Source organism: Leucopleurus acutus (genome assembly GCF_964270905.1).
Source record: "Leucopleurus acutus genome assembly, chromosome: 13".
NCBI classification, from domain to species: Eukaryota; Metazoa; Chordata; class Mammalia; order Artiodactyla; family Delphinidae; genus Leucopleurus; species Leucopleurus acutus.
Window position 1 is genome coordinate 19912910 of NC_139155.1, and position 20167 is coordinate 19933076.

Here is a 20167-nt window from a genome sequence, read left to right on the forward strand (position 1 = left end):
GAGTGCAAACAGAACCTTTTTGAAAAAGCAGCAGCAACTATTCCCCTTTACATAACTCAGTTACTGAGGGGTGTGCAGTGCTGGGAACTCGGGTGTTGGGATGCAGAGAAGGCAGCCCGGGGCCGGGCGTGCGCGTCCGGGCGCCGCGGGGGCCCAGGCTCCTCCCCGGAGCCGCTGGGGCGCCGGACTCTGCCCTGGGCGCGCCCAGCGGGGCGGAGCCACCAAGCCCGGCCTGGCCGACCCGGCGCGAGGTCCAAGCAGAGCGGAAGAGCAGCGCCTGGACCCTGCGCTCGCTGAGCGCCCTCCAAGGTAGGCGAGCCCCTGCGATCTGCGGGCAGGTCAACCCTCCCGCCCCCCAGGTGAGTGGGTGTCCAGGTGCCCTTGGAGCTGCCCGCCCCCCAGCGCCGCCCAGTGTACCAAGGGCATTTTCCTGAAAACGGATCGTTGGTAAGGAGCATATTCTCCCTGTAAACCTCTTTTCTGGGCTCGGATTCCCTGGGCGAGAAGTTTGTGCTCCTCCAGGAACAGAGTTGCCTTCCCCGAGAAAGCTTACCCCCTCCATAGCCCTGTGCACACCTGATTATTTATTTAGATTGGTGTTACGCAGTCCCTTGGTCAGGGGTCCCCGCGATTCACAGGCGGTGGAGAAAACCCTCTGGAAAACTTGCTGTCACCTGTGAACCCCCGCGTGGCAACTTTGACGGCTTACTGTGCCCGAAATTTTTAAGAGCATAAACAAATGAACGAGTGAAGGTGGTTGTCTTACCCTTCATTCATTCGTGCTGGCTTCTGTAGCTGTAGGTGTAGCGAAAAGAGAACAGCCTATTGGCTGACAGTTTTCTACTGTCATGGGGTTTTAGAGCTGAAAGTTACTCAGCCCCAGGCAATTTTGCAAAGGGGCAGTGTCATCTTACGGAAAGAACAGTACAGGACAGTGCAAAACTGGATGATGACATGGCTGTAACTTTTCAACCTTCTTCGAAAGGGAAAATAAATTTATATATACATATATATATACACACACATATATATACATATATATGTGTGTGTGTGTGTGTGTGTATATATATATATATATATATATATATATATATATGAGCAGAAGAAGCCGTTAGCTCCAAATGTAGCTGAAGCTGTGTCTGTTTACCATTTTCACTATAGTTGTTTGATTTAAGAATCAAAACCTTTTTTACTTCTTGGTATATATAGACTAGATGAAGTGTCCAAAAGGGAATTACTTCTCATTTGCAATTGGGAAAAGATAATGTCTTTTTAACCTAATGCTATTAAATATTCAGTTCTGCAGAAGTCTGGCTTTTCAGAAATATGATCTGAGCTGGAGTTTCAGGTACCCTAGCACACACAATCGGTGCTGTTGTTTCTTCCTGCTGGGCTCTCCCCCCCTCGTTCTCGCCCTACACTGATAATTTGAGAGTGAAGGGCCCTGACACAGAGGAATGTGCACCTAAGCAGAGGCTTCTCAACCACTTACAGAAAGAATGAAAATGGCTTACACTTCCTGTGACCTAGGCAAACTTCCCAAGGTTTTTACCTTTGTGATTTGCTAAATAAATGTAGTAACTAAACCTGCACTAACTAAAAAGAGATTTTTGAAATAAAGACAGACACTATTTCAGTTGTATTATTCACCTTTCTGATTCTGAGAATTAATGACAGGCATGTTATTTGTTAGCGTATTGATTTATAATGTGCTGGACAGTGGGCTTGAGTTGTAATCCCCAAATCTGGACAAAGCCGGAAGATCTAAGCTAGATTTGGCCAAAACTGAAAAGTGAGGTGTACATTTATTTGTTTAGAATAATGGCTGTAAAAGGGAACAACGGAAGGTTTCTGAAGCGAATGTCATTTAAAGTAGTGGCTTTGACTCTGCGAGGCATTTACACCAAAATTAAAAGGCCATTTATCGAGAGAAAAGCATTTCAAAATGGCAACACGTTGTTATCAATTTAATAGCATGTTTAAGTAAATTTACATTTCACTAAGTGTGAAAACAGCCACCCACTGAATTTGGAAACCAAAAGCACGGTGTGTGTGTGTGTGTGTGTGTGTGTGTGTGCGCGCGCGTATGTGTATGTGTGTGTGTGTGTGTGTGCGCGTGCGCGCGCGTGTGTGTGTGTGTGTGTGTGTGTGTACACTCGGTTTTAGAAAATATTTGGTGCGCCTGTGGATTTTCGGGCCTAGTCATATATTCACTGAACGAATATTTATTGTGTAGGGCACTATGTTCTTTCTAGGAGACCCAGGGGGATACAGCTTTGTGTAAATAAGACACATTCCTGTCCTCATGGAATTTACACAACTTTGGACTCCTCCGGGACACCCCGAGGCCATAGATTAGGAATCACAGCAATCACCATCCATCACTTTTTGACAGTGACCGAAACTAGAAACTAGATTAGTTTCAAATCACAGACTCTTTTACACTGATTGAAATAGATTAAAAAATTGTAAAGGAACTTATATGTTATTCAAGTCAGTTTTCTCTTCTGCTTAGGTTGGGAAAGAATTTAGGGATCCTGTGTTCTGGGTTTAATGTTATGAAATATTGAGATCTTAAACCTGAAATATCTAAATATCAATTTCATGCAAATTCAATGAAAACTAAACTTGTAGTAGCAGATGCAATCATTTAGGGGGTGAAAAATTCAAATCGAGAGAATCCTATTCATCAACTTATTTTTTTCCTGTAAATTAGAAAAACATGACTATAATTATTTTTAACCTCAGAGGAAAAGAGTGACTTTATGTAAGGCATTCTTGCTTTTTTTTTTTTTTATTTTGCTATTTTTAAAAACAGCTCTATTGGAGGTATAATTTACATACCATAAAATACATCCAGGGGTCCAATTCAGTGATTTTTAGTAAATTTATGGAATTGTACAACCATTATCACAATCCAATTTTAGAATATTTTCATCATCCCCATCCTTCCCAAATCTCAAGGGCCTGTTTTCAGTCACTCACCATTCTCACCCCCAGCCCCAGGCAAGCACTCATCTACTTTCTGTTTCTTTAGATTTGACTTTTCTGGACACTTCATACAATGAGATCATATAATATACAGTGTTTAACATCTGACTTCTTTCACCTAGAATAATGTTTCCAAGGTGCATTCAGGTTGTGGCATGTGTCACTAGTGGTTCCTTTTTATTGCTAACTAATGTTCATCCCATTGGATGGCTATGCCACATTTTGCTTACCAGGTGATGGGCATTTCTGCAATCACATTGAAGGGGTAAGACAGATATTTTGGTCCAGCTTCCATGGTAGCATAATTTGAAAATAACTGATAGGAGCCAAACTTGTATTTATATTTATGAAAAATATATTCCTGATATGGATTGCTGATATTTACCAAATGTCATAACTGTGATCTTTCTGTGAGACTCCATGAAAGTAGTAAATCGTAAATCCTGTGCCAGTGGCAGGAAGCATCGGTCATTTCATATTCTAGGTTGGACTTAGAAGACGTTTAACTCTTTTTTTTTTTTTAAATGTGAGAATTTATTTTGCCTTTATTTTATTTTATTTTTTTATTTTTTATTTTTTTTGCAGTACGCGGGCCTTTCACTGGCCTCTCCCATTGTGGAGCACAGGCTCCAGATGCACAGGCTCAGCGGCCATGGCTCACGGACCCAGCCGCTCCGCGGCATGTGGGATCTTCCCAGACCGGGGCACGAGCCCGTGTCCCCTGCATCGGCAGGCGGACTTTCAACCACTGCGCCACCAGGGAAGCCCTTGACTTTATTTTTGATAGATAATTTTGTTGGATATAAAATTCTTAGTTGACATTTTTTTCCCTTCAGCACATGTAATGTCACTATCTCCTGACCTCCATTGTTTCTTTGAGAGGTCTGCCTTCAATTTTATTTTATTTTTTTAATTTTTAATTTTTTTTATTGGAGTATAGTTGCTTTACAATATTGTGTTACTTTCTACTGTACAGCAAAGTGAATCAGCTATACATATACATGTATCCCTTCTTTTTTGGGTTTCATTCTCATTTAGGTCATCACAGAGCATTGAGTAGAGTTCCCTGTGCTATACAGTAGGTTCTCATTAGTTACCTATTTTATACATAGTATCAATAGTGTATATATGTCAATCCCAATCTCCCAGTTCATCCCACCACCCCCCTTCCCCTTGGTATCCATACTGTGTCTCTATTTCTGCTTTGTAAATGAGATCGTCTATACCAATTTTTTCAGATTCCACATCTATGCGTTAATATACAATTTTTGTTTTTCTCTTTCTGACTTACTTCACTTTGTATGACAGTCTCTAAGTCCATCCATGTCTCTACAAATGACCCAATTTCATTCCTTTCTATGGCTGAGTAATATTCCATTGTATATATCTACCACATCTTTATCCATTCCTCTGTTGATGGACATTTAGGTTGCTTCCATGTCCTGGCTATTGTAAATAGTGCTGCAATGAACATTGTGGTACATGACTCTTTTTGAATTATGGTTTTCTCTGGGTATATGCCCAGTAGTGAGGTTGCTGGGTCATATGGTGGTTCTATTTTTAGTTTTTTAAGGGATCTCCATACTGTTCTCCATAGTGGCTGTATCAACTTACGTTCCCACCAACAATGCATGAGGGTTCCCTTTTCTCTCCAGCATTTATTGTTTGTAGATTTTTTGATAATGGCCACTCTGACCGGTGTGAGGTGATACCTCATTGTAGTTTTGATTTGCATTTCTCTAATAATTAGTGACGTTGAGCATCTTTTCATGTGTTTCTTGCCCATCTGTATGGAAAGACGTTTAACTCTTGACGTTAACTTCCGTAGAGAGCCTATGTCTCCTTTGCTACGTTTTCTTCACAAATGATATGCATTTAAATTTGGGGGATTTTGATGAGTGTTTGGTCCAACAGTGATAACTGAACTACTCTTAAAGATATGAGCACTTCTTAATAACATGTTTTAGTGGCACACTTAACATAAAGCATGAGTCATCTAGAGCCTTAAGCAAAAAAGTAGAAGGGAGTGCATCTGGATTTGCATGCTTTTTGTTTTATTATTCTGTAGTTTCTATGACTGTGCTAAAGGATGAACCTGATACAGCTGTTTGTTGATTTACCAAATCAGGCACTAGTTTGAGCTCTTAAAATCTAAAACAGAAGAAATGCCACTCCTTGTTCCTCCAGGACCTTTAGAGGAGCTAGACCAAAGTAATAAATTATTCCAGGTTCCTATTACGTGGTGGTGTTTCTTCTATGAGTAGTCTACAGAACAAATGAAATAAGAACTCTCTAACACTACAAAAACATTGGCTTTTGGTTATACGTCTCTTAGGAAGCCGGGACCTTGAACAGCAGTTCAGTCAGAGCTGTTTTCTTAATTAGCCCCATTCACCCTGCTTTGTGCTAACTCTTAAGACAAATGCATTTTTAGTGGGTTACGTTTGACAACTTATGCTCTAACATAGATTTCTCCAGTTGAGTGGAAACTTCTGTAAAATGTTGGCAGATTCTGTGAAACTAAAGAGAAGACACTATGTCTCTGAATGCCTGTAAGTTACTGCTAGAATTGCAAGATCCTATGGGGAAAAAAAGAGCATTCAGATAACTTGAAGGTCTTTTTTATGGACAACTTGGAATGCAAGGATTTTAATTTTATGCTCCTAAAGTTTGAAAATAAGGTAGCCTAGGTTAAATAGTATAGTTTTCTGAAGCTGGATGTGCTCATTTGGAGCTCAGTTTGTCTGCTGGTAATATCAAAACAACTTGCTGAACTCGTGGCTCATAACACTAATGTTTTGCTGATCTGTGGTTAGATGAATTAAGTCTCTGTTGGCAACGTCTCTCTCTCTCTCTCTCTCTCAACTTGGTAAGAATTTAAAAATTTCTATAACAAATGTATTTTTCTAGTCTTACACTGACAATGTCATTCCAATTGTCTCTTGAGAGTCAAATGTCAATTACAGGAGTCCATCTTCATCCTTCTCACCTTTTGGAAATTGGAGTGGACACGCTCCCCCTGTTGTGTCTGTTCACCAACAGCAAGAAGGCTCACTCAAGCATTGAGCTGTAAACTTCTTCTAGTTATTTTGGTGAGTTCACTCATGCATCACTAACGGTCACGTGATCTGGTATAAGGAACTTGGTTTCACCCAGAGCCAGGAGCTGCTTCTCAGCCTTGTATCTTTCTATTAGCCCCTGGACTTCGGTAGGATGCCGCACTGGGATCAGTCTAACCTCTTCCTGATATAGGAGGATGGGCAGAGGGGGCAGTGAAGCACAGGGTCCGGGCTGCTTCAGGGGGTGGTCAGCCTTAATAGACTTTGTAGTCACTGCCTCAATGATCTATGTGTTTATGCTCTACTGTGAAGAATGAAAACATGCATCTAGACGATGATCAGAAAACGAATGGGTAGATGAAATAAGGAGTTCTAGGTTCATGAATTAGATTTAAATCTTCTTGTTGCAAATATCCTTGAATACGTCTTATATATTTTTATATATTTCCTCCTACTTTTCCACATTAGTAAATAATAATCATGATTAACTTTCTTAAGATGTTTAAGATTTCCCTTGTTTTTGTCACAATATTGAATGTCATACTTCATGGACTATTCTTCTAGGGGCAACGGCACTAACTACCTGTCAGCAAATCAATTACTTGCTTTTTAACAATTCCGATTCTGTCACTATTTTTTTTTTTTTTTGTCATTTACACTTCTGGAGGGGTTAACAATTTGAATTAAGGAAAACAAATTCAGCTAATTGTGCCTTCCAGTTAGTTCTGATATAATCAGTGAAGTTCCTTGGATTTTGAAACCTCCATTGCACTTTGCATTTTCTAGGGTACTGTTGAATTACGGTTTAAAAAATAAAAGCATATAAATCCATCTTTTTTAGTGTAGAGTTCTGTAAGTTTTGACGAATGGTTACAATCATGGAACCTACATCACCATCAAGATTTAGAACAGTTCCATCACCACTCTCCAACCCCCCAAAATATTCCCCAGTGTCTCCTTTGTAGTCAATCCCTCCCCCACTCTTAATCCCCAGTTCAGTTTTCTGGCCCTATAGTTTCAGATTTTCTAGAATGTCATATAAATGGGAGTACGGAATATGTATCCTTTTGGATTTGGCTGTTTTCAGTCAGCATAAGGCATTTGAGATTCATCTATATCGCTGTGGGTATAAGTAGGTCATTCTTTTGTGTTGATGAGTAGGATTCACCTGTTGATGAATATTTGAATTTTTTCCAGTGTTTGGCAATTATAAACATTTGTGTTTTACGGAACATAAAAATCCCCTAGGAGAGAGGTCGCTGGGTTGTACCGTCTGTGCTTAATTTTATAGGAAACTGCTTAAGTGCTGCCGTCCTGCGTGGCTGCACATTTTGCTTTCCCACCAGCAACATACAGGAGTTTCGGCTACTCTCCATCCTCACCCACACGTTGTATCATCTGTTTTTCCCTCCTTCGCTGGATAATTTTTAAAGTGAAGTAGATGATGTTGAAGCCCAGCTATCCCAAGACCAGCTTAGGAAGCTACAGATATTTTGTAAATGCCTGAGCCATTTGCTCTTAAAATATCTAATAAAGCCACAAAAATTTTCCGAAAGGGCACCTTCCTTATAAATGTTACAAATGACTGAGATATATGTCAGTGACAACTGCTTCTCATGTTTTTTTCACTGACGAGTCATAAGTGGCTTTTAAGTTGATTGTTAACTGAGAAGGTCAAAGCAAGAGGAGTAATTGACTGATGGGGGTGGGGGGATGAGAAGAGGGGGGACAACTGGGCTTAGGTGTTGACACTTTCAAATGATGCCCTGTAAGTAAATGTCTACAATAAGCTGTGAACATAAAGATAATTACTTAATATTCTCTGAATGTGTATTATGGTCAGATACGCCATAAGCACTTTTGATGCTGTATCCCATTTAGTTGTCATATAACTCTATGAGGAAGTTAACATTTTCATCTGGATTTTTCAGTTGAGGAAACTAAAGCCTAAGGGAGTTTAAAAACTTTTCCAAGGAGGAGTTTGGGATTAACAGATACACACTACTATATGTAAAATAGATAATCAACAAGGATCTACTGTACAGCACAAGGAATGCTACTCAATACTCTGTCAGAACCTGTATGGGAAAAGAATCTGAAAAAGGATAGATCTATTTGCATAACGGAATCACTTTGCTGTACATCTGAAACTAACACAACATTGGAAATCAACTATACTCCAATATAAAATAAACATTAAATATAAAAAAAGATGAAAAAAAAAGAACAGACATATACCGAAATAGATTAGAAGAAAATCCAGAAATTTACCCAAAAAGAACAGTTGATTTTGATAAAGATAAAATTTAATTCAATATGTAAAAATTAATAATTTCAATAAATGGTGATAAAGGAATTGAAAAAAAAAAACTTTTCCAAGGCTGCTCAGCTAGTGGGGAAGTAAAATAGTCTTGTGGGCAGTACCGAGTCCGAAGCCCTCATCTTTAAGCCATGGAGTCACACTGCCTCTGTTGGTGGAATAAATCTATTGTGACAACATCTGCTTAGGCTCCTGAAGGACGCACCTGGGGGCTCATGGCAGGAGTCACTTGACTGTTACTTAGTCACTTACTTTGGAAAACCCCTGTTACTAAATGAGCTTGGACCCAAGAAACTAGGCTTGGAAGTCCATTCAGAATGCAGCAGGAGACAAAGTGGAAATTTGGAAACAGCCCAAGCCCTGTGGGTTGGGGTTCATGACCATCATTAACAAGCTGTCTTTGCTTGACCTTGGGGAGCTCATTCTCTCATCTGTAAAATGGGGACAATAACACTTAACTGCCTCAGGTGTTCATGAGGATTATTAAAGGCAGCATACCCCAGCCTGCATGTGGTGGGCTGTCATCAGATCCCGGTCCCCTCACTCTTCCCCAAATGGGAAGGGATTCATGTGACTTGCACCACTCTGCAGTTGAGCTGCTATACTGGTCATTGGGCGAAACCTTCAGCTGTTTTTCAAAGTTTCAAATTATACCAGTGAACTATGAAGATAGATTTTCTCATTACAAAGACACTTGGATTTGGGGGGTCAGTCTATCTGGGTTCAGGTGATAAGATTAACTTATGATCTTGAAAAACATGTCACTTTTCTGTGACTTGGTTGCCTCATACCTACATATAGACAGATATAGATATATAGGTAATAATTATAGCACAGTGTGTTGGGATGATTAATTCTGACAATATATGGAAAATAATTTTTGGTAAATGGCACAGTGCTTTGTCAATAGTATATATTTTACATTGTGTTTGTACTAGGATTTCAATCCTTTTTTCCCCCCAAACTAAATAGCTTTCATTTCATATCTAAGAGCTGGCTATAGCACTGGCTATGATATAAATATATTTGTATATACAAATGAGTAGCATTTAGAAATGAATAAAAATTAATTCTACTTTAAAAATCTTAGATTATTTCTTGCAAACAGCATTACAGTTACTTGGGCTCCGTGTTAACATGCATGTCTTTTGATATACTGTACATCATTTTCAGGTAAACTGCACAGTCACCTGAGATTTAGCCAGCTGACACTGGATGTCACCATTGTGCCGTGTAATGTCGCTGCAGAACAGGTGTGCTATTCAGCATTCAGTACATGACCAGTCTCTTCAAGTGTCTGGAGATATATTAGCTTTTCTCCCCCATCACATAACCTAATTACCCTTGTAGCACTTTTATTGTAAATTACTCTTTCAGTTTCTAATATCAAAGCTCTCTATCATAGTGACCAAGAATGATGAGACAATTGTCAATATTGTTAGCTCAGAACTGAGGAGGTGAAAACTCAGAAACTGTGGGAAAACAGGGCTCTCGGTCACTAAGCAGAGTCACTGACTCTGGCTAACCTAAGTAGGAAAGGAATTTACTGGAAGTAAATTCATCTTCCAGAATCGATGGGAAAACTAGGTATGGAAATGGGAGAATCCAGTCCCGGTACCTCAGCAAAGATCAGCCTGTAACAAGAGGGGGATAGACTTCTTCTGGCATTGCCACTGGTCACTAGATACCACGCTGGTGTCCCTGCTGCTGGACGCAACGCACTCTCTGTGCCAGACTCCTTCCTGCCCAGAATAATGACGGGATTTTCACTGCCTCCAGCTTATCAAGCCCGAGGGACAATCCTTTGCTGGCCTTCCAGGAGGGAGCGCTCAATTGGCTGAGTCTAGGAGTTGTTCCTGTGCTCCAGCCCCAGGGAGTGAAGGAGAAGTAAGGGATCTTTCCTGAAAAGACTCCTGCAGATGGTGACCCTACATACCTGGGAGGGAGATTCAAGCCAGGCGTCCACCACGGTGCTTTTCAATCAGTACCCACAGAAGTGAGTTGAGAATGCTGCCGTGTGGTCAGCTGCCCTGTGGTCAGCTGCCCTTCGCTACTCCTTCCATGGACCTGGACTCAGTTGCATGTGCCCTGTGGCACCTGACAGCATCCCAGACTTTGCTGTCCCTGTCTTTCCTTCAACCCTGAGGGAGCCTTACCAGCCAGGGCTAGACCTGTTTTAAGTGGCCAAGGAGAAAACTCCTTAGGTAAATTGAAAGTCTTAACAAGTTCGGTCTATTAAAAGAAAAATTCCTGCCCATTAAAGGAAAAAAAAAAAAAGGTAGGCCACACTGCATACCTTGTTCTTAGAACATGACTTCAAGCAAGTTCCAGCCTCAGCTCTTGCTCTGCCCTTTGCCTGGAATCCTCTTCTCCCAGATGACCACACGGCTTCACCTCCTTCATTCACGTCTTTTGCTTAAATGCCACCTCTTCAGATCGGCCTTCTCTCAGCACCCATCCAAAACAGCGCCGCTTTTTATTCTGTTACCCTGCCTCCGCTTTTCTTCATGACACCACCTCTGATTATGTTCCCTATATATTTATTGTTTTGTTTCATGTCTGTTTCCCCCCTGTACTGAAAGTCCTGTACTGAAAGCGGGGTCTCTGACTCATTTCTGTAGCCACAGCTCCTAACACAGCTGTATTCAATAAATGTTTAATACATGAATGAATGAATCAAGGGTTAAATAAAGGAAGGGAACTCCTTTGTTAAAATCTCTAGACTATAAGTACCACAAACTGAATGGCTTAAATGTAGTACTTTCTTGTCTCACAGTTCAGGAGGCTGAAAGTTCAAGATCAAGGTGTCGGCAGGGTTGGTTCCTTCTGAAAACTATAAGGAAGAATTTGTTCCAGGCTCTCCTTCACCTTCTGGTGGTTTCCTGGAAATTTCTGGTATTCCTTGGTGTGTAGAATCATCACCTTGATCTCTGCCTTCAACTTTACATGGAGTTTTCCTTGTGTGCAAATTTTCCCTATTTACACAGACATCAGTCATATTGGATTAGGGTCCCCCATACTCCAGTGTAACCTCATCTTAACTAATTACGTCTGCAACAACCCTGTTTCTATATAAGGTCACATTCTGAGGTACTGTGGGTTAGGGCTTCAACATGTGAATGGAAGGGGGGAAAAAATTCAACCCACAACAGGCACCTTCTTTGTGTTTATTGTATAATGGTTGAGCCATGCTTAGGTCATTAATCAGAAAAGCAGGTTTGGTTACATAATCCTGGGTGCCCAGTGCTGTGCTGGTTTACCACATGGATAATAATTCACAATAATGTGTATGAATTGCTTTGTAAATGGTAAACTATTCATTGGATGTTAGTATAATCAGCTGGGGATGTTGACAAATTATTGACGCATTATCAAGAAAAAATCAATACTATGGATTTGCTAGTCTTAAAATACCCCCAAATGGATTTTCCTTTACAGCCCAGCTCGATCTGCAGACTGTTTAAAGTATTACCAGACTTTTTTCTACCAGTCAGACTGCTTGTCAGCAGTAATTGTGGATAATGGCTTTATGTTTTATTTACTTATTTGACAAACATGTACTAATCATTTATTATGTGCTAAGCACTATTATAAGTGCTTGACAAATGTTAACTCACAACCACGTTTATTATTTATATTATTATTATTAATAATAATATTATCTGAATTTTACCGATAAAGAAACTGAGGCACAGAGAAGTTAAGGAATTGCTTAAGGTCACACAGCTACTGAGTGGCAGAGTCAGGCCATGAAACTAGGCAGTCTGCCTCCAAACCTTTTAGCTGTAGAACATTCTTTGTTCACAGAAAGTCTCATGGAAAAATTCAGTGTGTGACAGAACAAAGCAGAGCTGCTTTGGTTCAAGTCCAGACGGCAAAGCCCTGTCTGGGCAGTGCCTCCCCGTCCCTGGGGAGCCCTGTTTGAAAAGGCCTGATCTCGGAAATAATACCTCTTGGCTTGATGCCACTTGTAAGCTGTCTTCAATCCACTCTAGCATAAAACAAATAAAATTCTTTTCTCACTTTAATTAACTGATTGTGTTTTATTTTGAAAATTTTATCTGCTTAAACTACTTCTGGCAGAAATAAATGTTAAGATAGATTTTCCCTCGGACGGTAACGCCATATGGCAATTTGGACTTTCCTGGCTTAAGTTCCCCTTTGGTTTCTTTATACAAATGAAGGACTGTGATCGTGAAAGTTTCCTGAACCAAAAGAGAAATGGGATTTGATTTCCTATAAATAGAGTTGCATATAAACTTTGCAACCAGATAGGCATGATCTACCCTCTCTGTTACGCACTGCTTATTTTCTGTGGTTATTCATAATATAAAATAATCGGAGCAAGAATTTTAAGAGTTACTGTCCATTGAGTGCCTTCTGCAACCAGGGATTTAAAAAACTCTTCATTTTTTACAACTCTAGGTGTTATCACCCCTATTTTACAGATATGTAAGTCAGGGCTCAGGTTTTATGTAACTTGTTTAAGTTGGCCCAACCAGTGAGGGGAGGAGGGGGGATGTTTTGAGAAATATCATTGGTTAAGGAGCAGAATTTTTTTTTAATTGAAGTATAGTTAATTTACAATGTTGTGTTAGTTTCAAGTGTACAGAAAAGTGATTCAGTTATACATATAGATATAGATATTCTTTTTCAGATTCTTTTCTGAAAAGAAAAGGTTATTGCAAGATATTGAGTGTAGTTCCTTGCAAGATATAGGTTATTGAACTAAATTTGAACTTCATATAATTTTCATGTGTCCCGAAATGTTATTCTTCTTTTGATTTTTTTTTTTGAACCATTAAAAGATGTAAGAACCATTCATAAGCTGTCCTAACAGGCTGGAAGCCAGACTGGGCTCCCCGCCGTGGTTTGATGACCACCACTCCAGCCTGACCACCCCTCTCTCATTTCCAAACACATCATTTCTTGTCTCTGTGGGCATTTCTTTTACTTCCAGCATTTAAATGTTGTTTTGGACTAAGAACTTAATCCCGGAAGAGACTTCAGAGGACCAAGTAACGGAAGTAGTTCCGCTCACATCCTGCAAAAAACAGACATGCAGAGCTGCTACGGCCAAATCAAGTTCCCCTGAAACAAATAGAAGCCACAGTGGCTGTCTAAGAGGATTTAACATAAAATGGAAAATTCTTGGCATACTCTGTCAATTTCATTGAAGATTAAAGGATAAATGCAGGACTTTGAGTCATCCCCAGAAGCTATTTAGTTTCAAAGTGATGCTAGCAAATATGAAAATTCTTTGTGTGTTTTAACAGCATAGGTCATTGCTAAATTTTAATTTTTTTCCCACTAGGGAATCTGACCTTAATGTGATAGAAACACTTTTGATCTTGGTGTCCAAAAGACAAAGGTTTGAGTTTCAGCTCTGTTAGTTTTACTGTGATCTTGGGTAAATTAATAGCACCTACTAGATTCTTGGCTTCCTTATCAGTAAAATGAGATTAATAATCCTACCTTACAGGACTTTTATTTTATCTTATTTTTTTAGTCCTTTACTATTTATTATGAAAATTTCAAAGAGAAACAAAATAGTAGAGCACTGTAGGGATCCCATGTGCCCTCACCCAGCTTCTACAATTCTGTGCATTTTATCAAACTTCTTTCATTTTTACCTCACCCCATTTTTTTCCTCTCTTTAAATACTAGAGTAAAATACTCTCTTTAACATTTCAAATGTAATATTATCTCACCTGCAAATATTTCAGTATATATAACTAACAGAGAAGATCTTTCTAAGGAATATCAATTCCATTATCACACCTAAAATTACAATAATTACAAGTAATGCTTTGCAAAATTGCAATAATTCTTTAACATCATCCATTATCCAGTCAGTGGTAAAATTCCCCTACTTGTTTCAAAAATGTCTTTATATAGCTGGTTTATTTGAATCAGGTGCCAAAGAAAATTCATATATTGCATTTGGTCGTATGTTTCTTAAGTCTCATAATTTCTGGCAACTTCTCTTCTCTTCTTCCCATCTTTCTTCCTATAATTAATTTGTGGAAAGAATAATTATTTGCCCTGTAAAATTTTACATAATCTGGATTTGGCTGTTTGCAACCTTCACCTTTGTAGAGTCATTGAACAGTTTCCTCTTTCTCAGATGTTTACCGTCAGTAGATAGAGGGGCTGCATACTTCATAAGTGATGCTTTCTACTTGTGCTTGTACCACATCTAGAGAGCATAGCGTCTGGTTGTCTCTCTTTTAGTTTTCTGTTAAGGTTGATTAGTGGGGTCCCTCGAGTTGATGCATTCTTCATCAAGCTCTCACCTAATGTTTTTAGAGCTGGTTGATGACTGTGGCTTAGATCCATTACTTCACAAGGGGTTGCAAAATGTAGGTTTTCTAATTCTATCAGTCCTTTTGGGTTATTAGCAGAAATTCTGTAGCAAAATTTTCCTAATCAACTGTTTGGTTACCAAGAAATACACGGTAAATTCATATCATAAAGGCAAGACCAATGCTTGTTGGTGTCCCCTCACCCCTTTTTCTGGGCTAACTTTTAGTATAATCGTGGCCCGTCTCCATTGAGTTTGAGGATTGTTGTTGTTGGTGGTGGTTTTTCTCTTGTCAACATAATTTCAGGAATTAAAAAAGTTTTGATATGTTTTAATCCATCACAGTCATTCCTCTTCAGGTTGGTTTTTGTGTCTTATTCAAGTAGTATTTGGTTACTGTTTTGCTTTCTGGTATGACAAGATATCTCAGACTCACGTTATATACTTCTTGCTCCAGATCTAAATCACTCAAGAAGCCCTGGTTGCATTTTAGTAGAAACTAGTGTACTGAGACCATAGTCTGGGCACTGGGAGTGTTAATTGCTTCTGTTTCTAAATTTTCAGTGGATAGACTTGGAATATACATTTTTAAAGGAAAATAAATCATTATTTTCTACTCATGGTTCCAGTTTGGATTGTAAGGTTTTTACGTAACATTTTTGGTTCTGATTTGGATTTCTTCTTCTCTTATGCTAAAAATCTTGGTTCTTAAGACATTAAGACAATGACTTCTTGACTTTATTCTACATCATGCATTTATGTGAGTGAGTCATGTGAATGTGTGCACACACATATAATAGTTTCAAAATAGCAATACCAATATTTCCACCAAAAATATTATTAGTGAATACGGTTTAAGATTGTTTGGGAATTCTTTTTGTTCTTAGGACATATCACATCTGGGAAAAATAGTCCCTGGTGCATGTTTTAAAGTCACTTCAAGTAATTCATGAGGATATGCCACCAAGTTTGTATGCAGATATATTCATTTGTTTTATTAGTTTTTTATTTTTGAGGGTTTTATTTTTTCTTTTTAACTTAGTTTTATTTTATAATTAGGTAAAATAATTACATTTTTCAGTGTCAAAACTGTAAATTACAGATTTTCCCCTTCTATCCTACTCTCTCTTCTTAGAGAAATTATATGTATCCTTTTCTGCACCATGCTTTTTCACTGAATAAATATATCCTAGAGAAAACTCTATAGAAGTAGGTAGTTCATTCAGTCAGTCCTCTTTTTGTGGGCATTTGGGCTTTTCCAAATCTTTTACTATTACAAATAGTTCTTGAGTAAATGGCCTTTACAGGTTACTGAGAGTTAAATAAAATGCAGTACATTAGAGGTCTCTGTAAAGTATAAAGTGATATACATACATGTATATAAATTTTATATATATATATGATTTTGTTATATTATTAACCCCACAGACATTTATTAAGCACTTATGAATATGAATAAGGCATAGTCTCTACTCTTGAGGTTTTATAGTCTAATGGATACTGAATGAAAAGAAAATTTTCCCATTTTTCATTCTCAGTTTAATTTTTAAGTTTCTAATCAATGACTGTTTCAACTGGTGTCGTTTTAATATTAAATTAATTCCTGAATTTTGGATATATACAGATTTCCATAATTTATAATATTTTTTACTATATTTGATTACAGTGCTAATACAGAACTCCTTTCAGTTTACAAACCACATAATTATAACATCAAGGAGGTTAGTTTTGTCCAACTGATTTGGGCTGGGCTTCACAATGACAGCAGTAACAGTGACCACGACAGTTCCCCTGAAGGGGAAGATAGAAGATAATTCTGCCTCGTATGAGTCCACATCAGCTCACATTATTGAAGAAACCGAATATGTGAAAAAGGTATGTGGGCACTGGAAATCATGTTACCATGGTATGATTTTTTACAATAAAGTCTGATATGAATTAGTGGGCTTTGTTTCTCCCTCTCTAGAACATGTGAGGAAGAACAAACCTAGCTTGGCAAAGGACAACCTTGATAGCTGAAATTTAAACACATGCGTTGTCATTTCTCTTGAGGGTATGAACCTCTGTTCCTACACTTGGACTAAAACTGAATAAAGGGCCAGGAGGGTTCAGAACACCTATCAGCACTTAATTTGTCCCACACTATTCACCACTGCGTCCTACTGTTTTACATCATTTCTCAGTTCTTTCATAAGTATTGATACTTTGTTGCCAAGTAGATATTTATGATGCCTGCTGAGTTTCTGTCTCTCCTTACCTTGTTCCTTCTCAAGCAGTTCAGAGCCACTATCGCCAATGACTTGTACATGTTGGCATGTTACTTCATTAAAAATGTGAAATCTTATGAGAATCCGATGATAATGTCTGACAAAGGTATATATTCTCATGAACTACTTTTTAGAACAGATGGAAAAATTTGGACATAGCTAGTTTGTGACTTAGAGCGATTAATTTATCTTTGAGTGTCTTGCAATTCCATAGGTCACCAAGACACGGGGCTTGTATTTCATGCATAAATTTGTATGATCTCCTCTGAGTAATTATTCTCTAGTAATTATTAAATAGTAGTTATTCTCTAGTAATTACTAGAGAGTAATTATTTTGCAGTAATTATTGGATAGTAATTATTTTATAGTGATTACCAAATAGTAATTGTTTTATAGTAATTACCAAATAGCAAATTAGTACTAAATTACTATATAGAAAAAAACAGAACTAACTAGTATTAAATACTAATTACTAAATTGTAATTATTTTGTGGTATAATATTCATTTGCGTTATATTTTAGGTTTGCCAAAGAAACAGTTGTAAAGACCAAATGATCATTTTCTGCAATCTAAACAATATTAGCCTAAATGCAAGTTAGGTCAATGGCAGTCATTTAAATCTGAGATTGACACAGATGTAATACTTCCTAGATAAATTTGGTACCCTGTAACTGGTATAGAAAAAAAAAAGTATTTGGTGTTAAATGCCTTTGAAAAAAATATTTTTCTTTTCTTTTAGATTCGAACTACTCTGGAAAAGATCCGAAATCAAATATTTAAAGATGAAGTAAGACATAATAATACAAATCACAAACAAGATGCAAGGGTAATGAATTCATCAAAATGTAGCACTTTTATTCCTTCAGTAAATGAACGTAAAGCCATATAGACTTCCTTTAAATAACTTTCTGATATTATTAAATTATTCTTTGAATGATGAGTATTAAGTATTTTGTTGGTATCTAAAGATGTTAATGGGCATATGTATATTTAACTACAGATGTCATTAGTAGGATCAGATTGGAATGTCCAGGTCTTACTTGAATATTTTAAACTTGGCTTACTTATCTAAATTGTATGGGAAGATATTGGCTCAGCCGGGATACATACAGGTTCACCTGGGCCACACCAATGGACACCCAGTTGAAGCCATTACGCTGCGTGATCAGTCAATAAGCTTAAATGCACCCCCTCCCCTGTGACCAGCCTTTTATTCTTAAGGTCAAATGATGTGCACTTAGCCTTGTCTGGATTCTGCCAGCTTAGATCTCACCTGAGCCACATGCACCTCATCAATGTCAGTGTTATCCACTCTGCAGGAGAACACTAGAACATAGCGTAAGATGTATAAACAGAGTCTTCTTTATCATCCTCAGCTCCTAAACTGACACAACTCACTCCAATTATTTTCTTAAGTGCTCTGAAACTGAAAAAAAGATTAAAGTTTGTGAATGATAGGAAAGATCAAACATTCAGTTCTGACTATGTTGAGTTGCCTATCAGAGTGGAGGTTTCTGATGGAAGTTGGATATCTGATTCTAGAGTTGAGGGTAGAAGTCTGGTATAGAAGGTCCAGGCTATGGAGATTTTGGGAGTAAGGATGGTATTTAAAGTTCTGAAACTGGAGGAGATCACCGAACATATCAGTGTGGATAGAAAGGAGAGAAAAGCTAAGCATCTAGTCCTGAATTTATGATATTTAGATGTTGGGAAGAAGAAGAATCCATCACAGGAGGCTGAGAAGTGAGGCTAGTGAATTAGGGGGATAAACAGGAGAGAATGGAGCTACTGAAGACAAGGAAAACAATGGGTTTTAGAAAGTGAAGAGGGACCGCTGTGTCAAATGGCGTCCGTGGGTTAAGTAAATTGAGGGCTAGTTATTGACCGTTGGCTATAAAAATGGGGAGGTTGTTGGACACCTTAATAGGAATAGCTTCCTGGGAATGCAAATGAATTGTGTTGCCAGTATGTCTGCCTCGGCCATCTCAAGCCACAGAAGGTCAGCAGACAAGTTAGATTAAAAAAAACAAACAACTGGCTTTGTGGATATCATTTATCTCCTTAAAAGGTCTTAATAGTATATTTTAAACTGTAGGGAATATAAAAGGCATGAAAGACGTACTTCTACCTTTCTTTTAATATAAGAATCTATTCAAATTTGAGCAAATATAGAGGCCAGCTGCGTTTCATCTGGAACTTCCCATTGATATTTGAGATTCAAAAGATTTATTTGTGTTGATCTGAATCTTCCTTGAAATATGTAATACTGAGTGATAATTATTGTTATCAAAGTTAGTAGAGAAAAGGAAAAGTCAGGTGAATGATTTTCTTGTTTGTTCTTTTCAGCACTGTCGACACGTTCAAAATGGCTTTGACTCTGAAATGGACCCCTCTTGTTGCAGTTTGGATCTGCTCATGGAAAGGATAAAAGGAAAAGACCTACAGCTCTTAGAAATGAACAAAGAGAATGAAGTGTTGAAAATCAAGGTATGAGCAGTAGGAGAAATTTCTGATTTTGTACTTTGTGCCAGTAGGATAGATTTGTGGATCTGTGAAATTAGATAGACATCCACACACATCCATAAATCCACACATGTGCTCACATACTTAGAGAAGCACTTTTACAGTTGATCAATTAAATCTCACTGTTTTATTTTGAAGGCGATTTTTATTATTAAAATAATTTTACAAAAGTTCAATGGGCATAGTTTCAGTTGTACAAGATGAATAAGTTCTAGAGATTCACTGTACAGTATTGTGCCTATATTTAATACTGTACTGTACACTTAAAAATCTGTTAATGGGGCAGGTCTCATGTTAAGTGTTTTTACTACAGTAAAATTTAAAAGTCTTTATATATGTAATAATTAGGTATTAAAAATTGCGTATTAATTAGAGCACTCAGTCAAATGTCTCATTGTTTTATTTAGCTAATCTATTGTTGGGTGCCTTATATTTTCCTTTTTTGGCTTATTTTATATACAGTCCTACAGTGATTTAGTAGGTAGATCTTTGCAGCCATCCTTGATTATTTCTTTAGGTTAAATCTTTGAAAGATTCGTGACACGTTGTCGATATTGCCCCTAATACTTCAATCTTGTCCTCCTTCTATTTCAGGAAATATGTCTTTTAGTACTGTTGTGGCCAGTGATACGAAAACGCTTGCAAATACGTGTATAATGATGCGGCACTGGGGAACACTTTGCAGGGGTGTGGTCTATATAT

At 38.1% G+C, this 20167-nt stretch overlaps 1 protein-coding gene across 8 annotated transcripts in view; it reads left to right on the forward strand.

Annotated features, from left to right (window-relative positions):
- The first annotated feature begins 267 nt into the window (after positions 1-267).
- Positions 268-20167, forward strand: part of CCDC68 (coiled-coil domain containing 68) — a 51254-nt gene continuing 31354 nt past the window's right edge. For 3 of the 8 annotated variants that reach the window (XM_082853151.1, XM_082853158.1, XM_082853157.1), the window contains exons 1-5: positions 4159-6083; positions 9544-9623; positions 16341-16549; positions 17682-17768; positions 19289-19429. In XM_082853151.1, the coding sequence (XP_082709277.1) occupies positions 16433-16549; positions 17682-17768; positions 19289-19429 (345 nt within the window). In that variant the 5' untranslated portion in view covers positions 4159-6083; positions 9544-9623; positions 16341-16432. Of the gene's footprint in view, positions 310-4158; positions 6084-9543; positions 9624-10331; positions 10367-15214; positions 16550-17681; positions 17769-19288; positions 19430-20167 lie in introns of those variants that run through there. The other 5 variants (XM_082853152.1, XM_082853153.1, XM_082853154.1 and 2 more) reach the window with 5 other exon arrangements.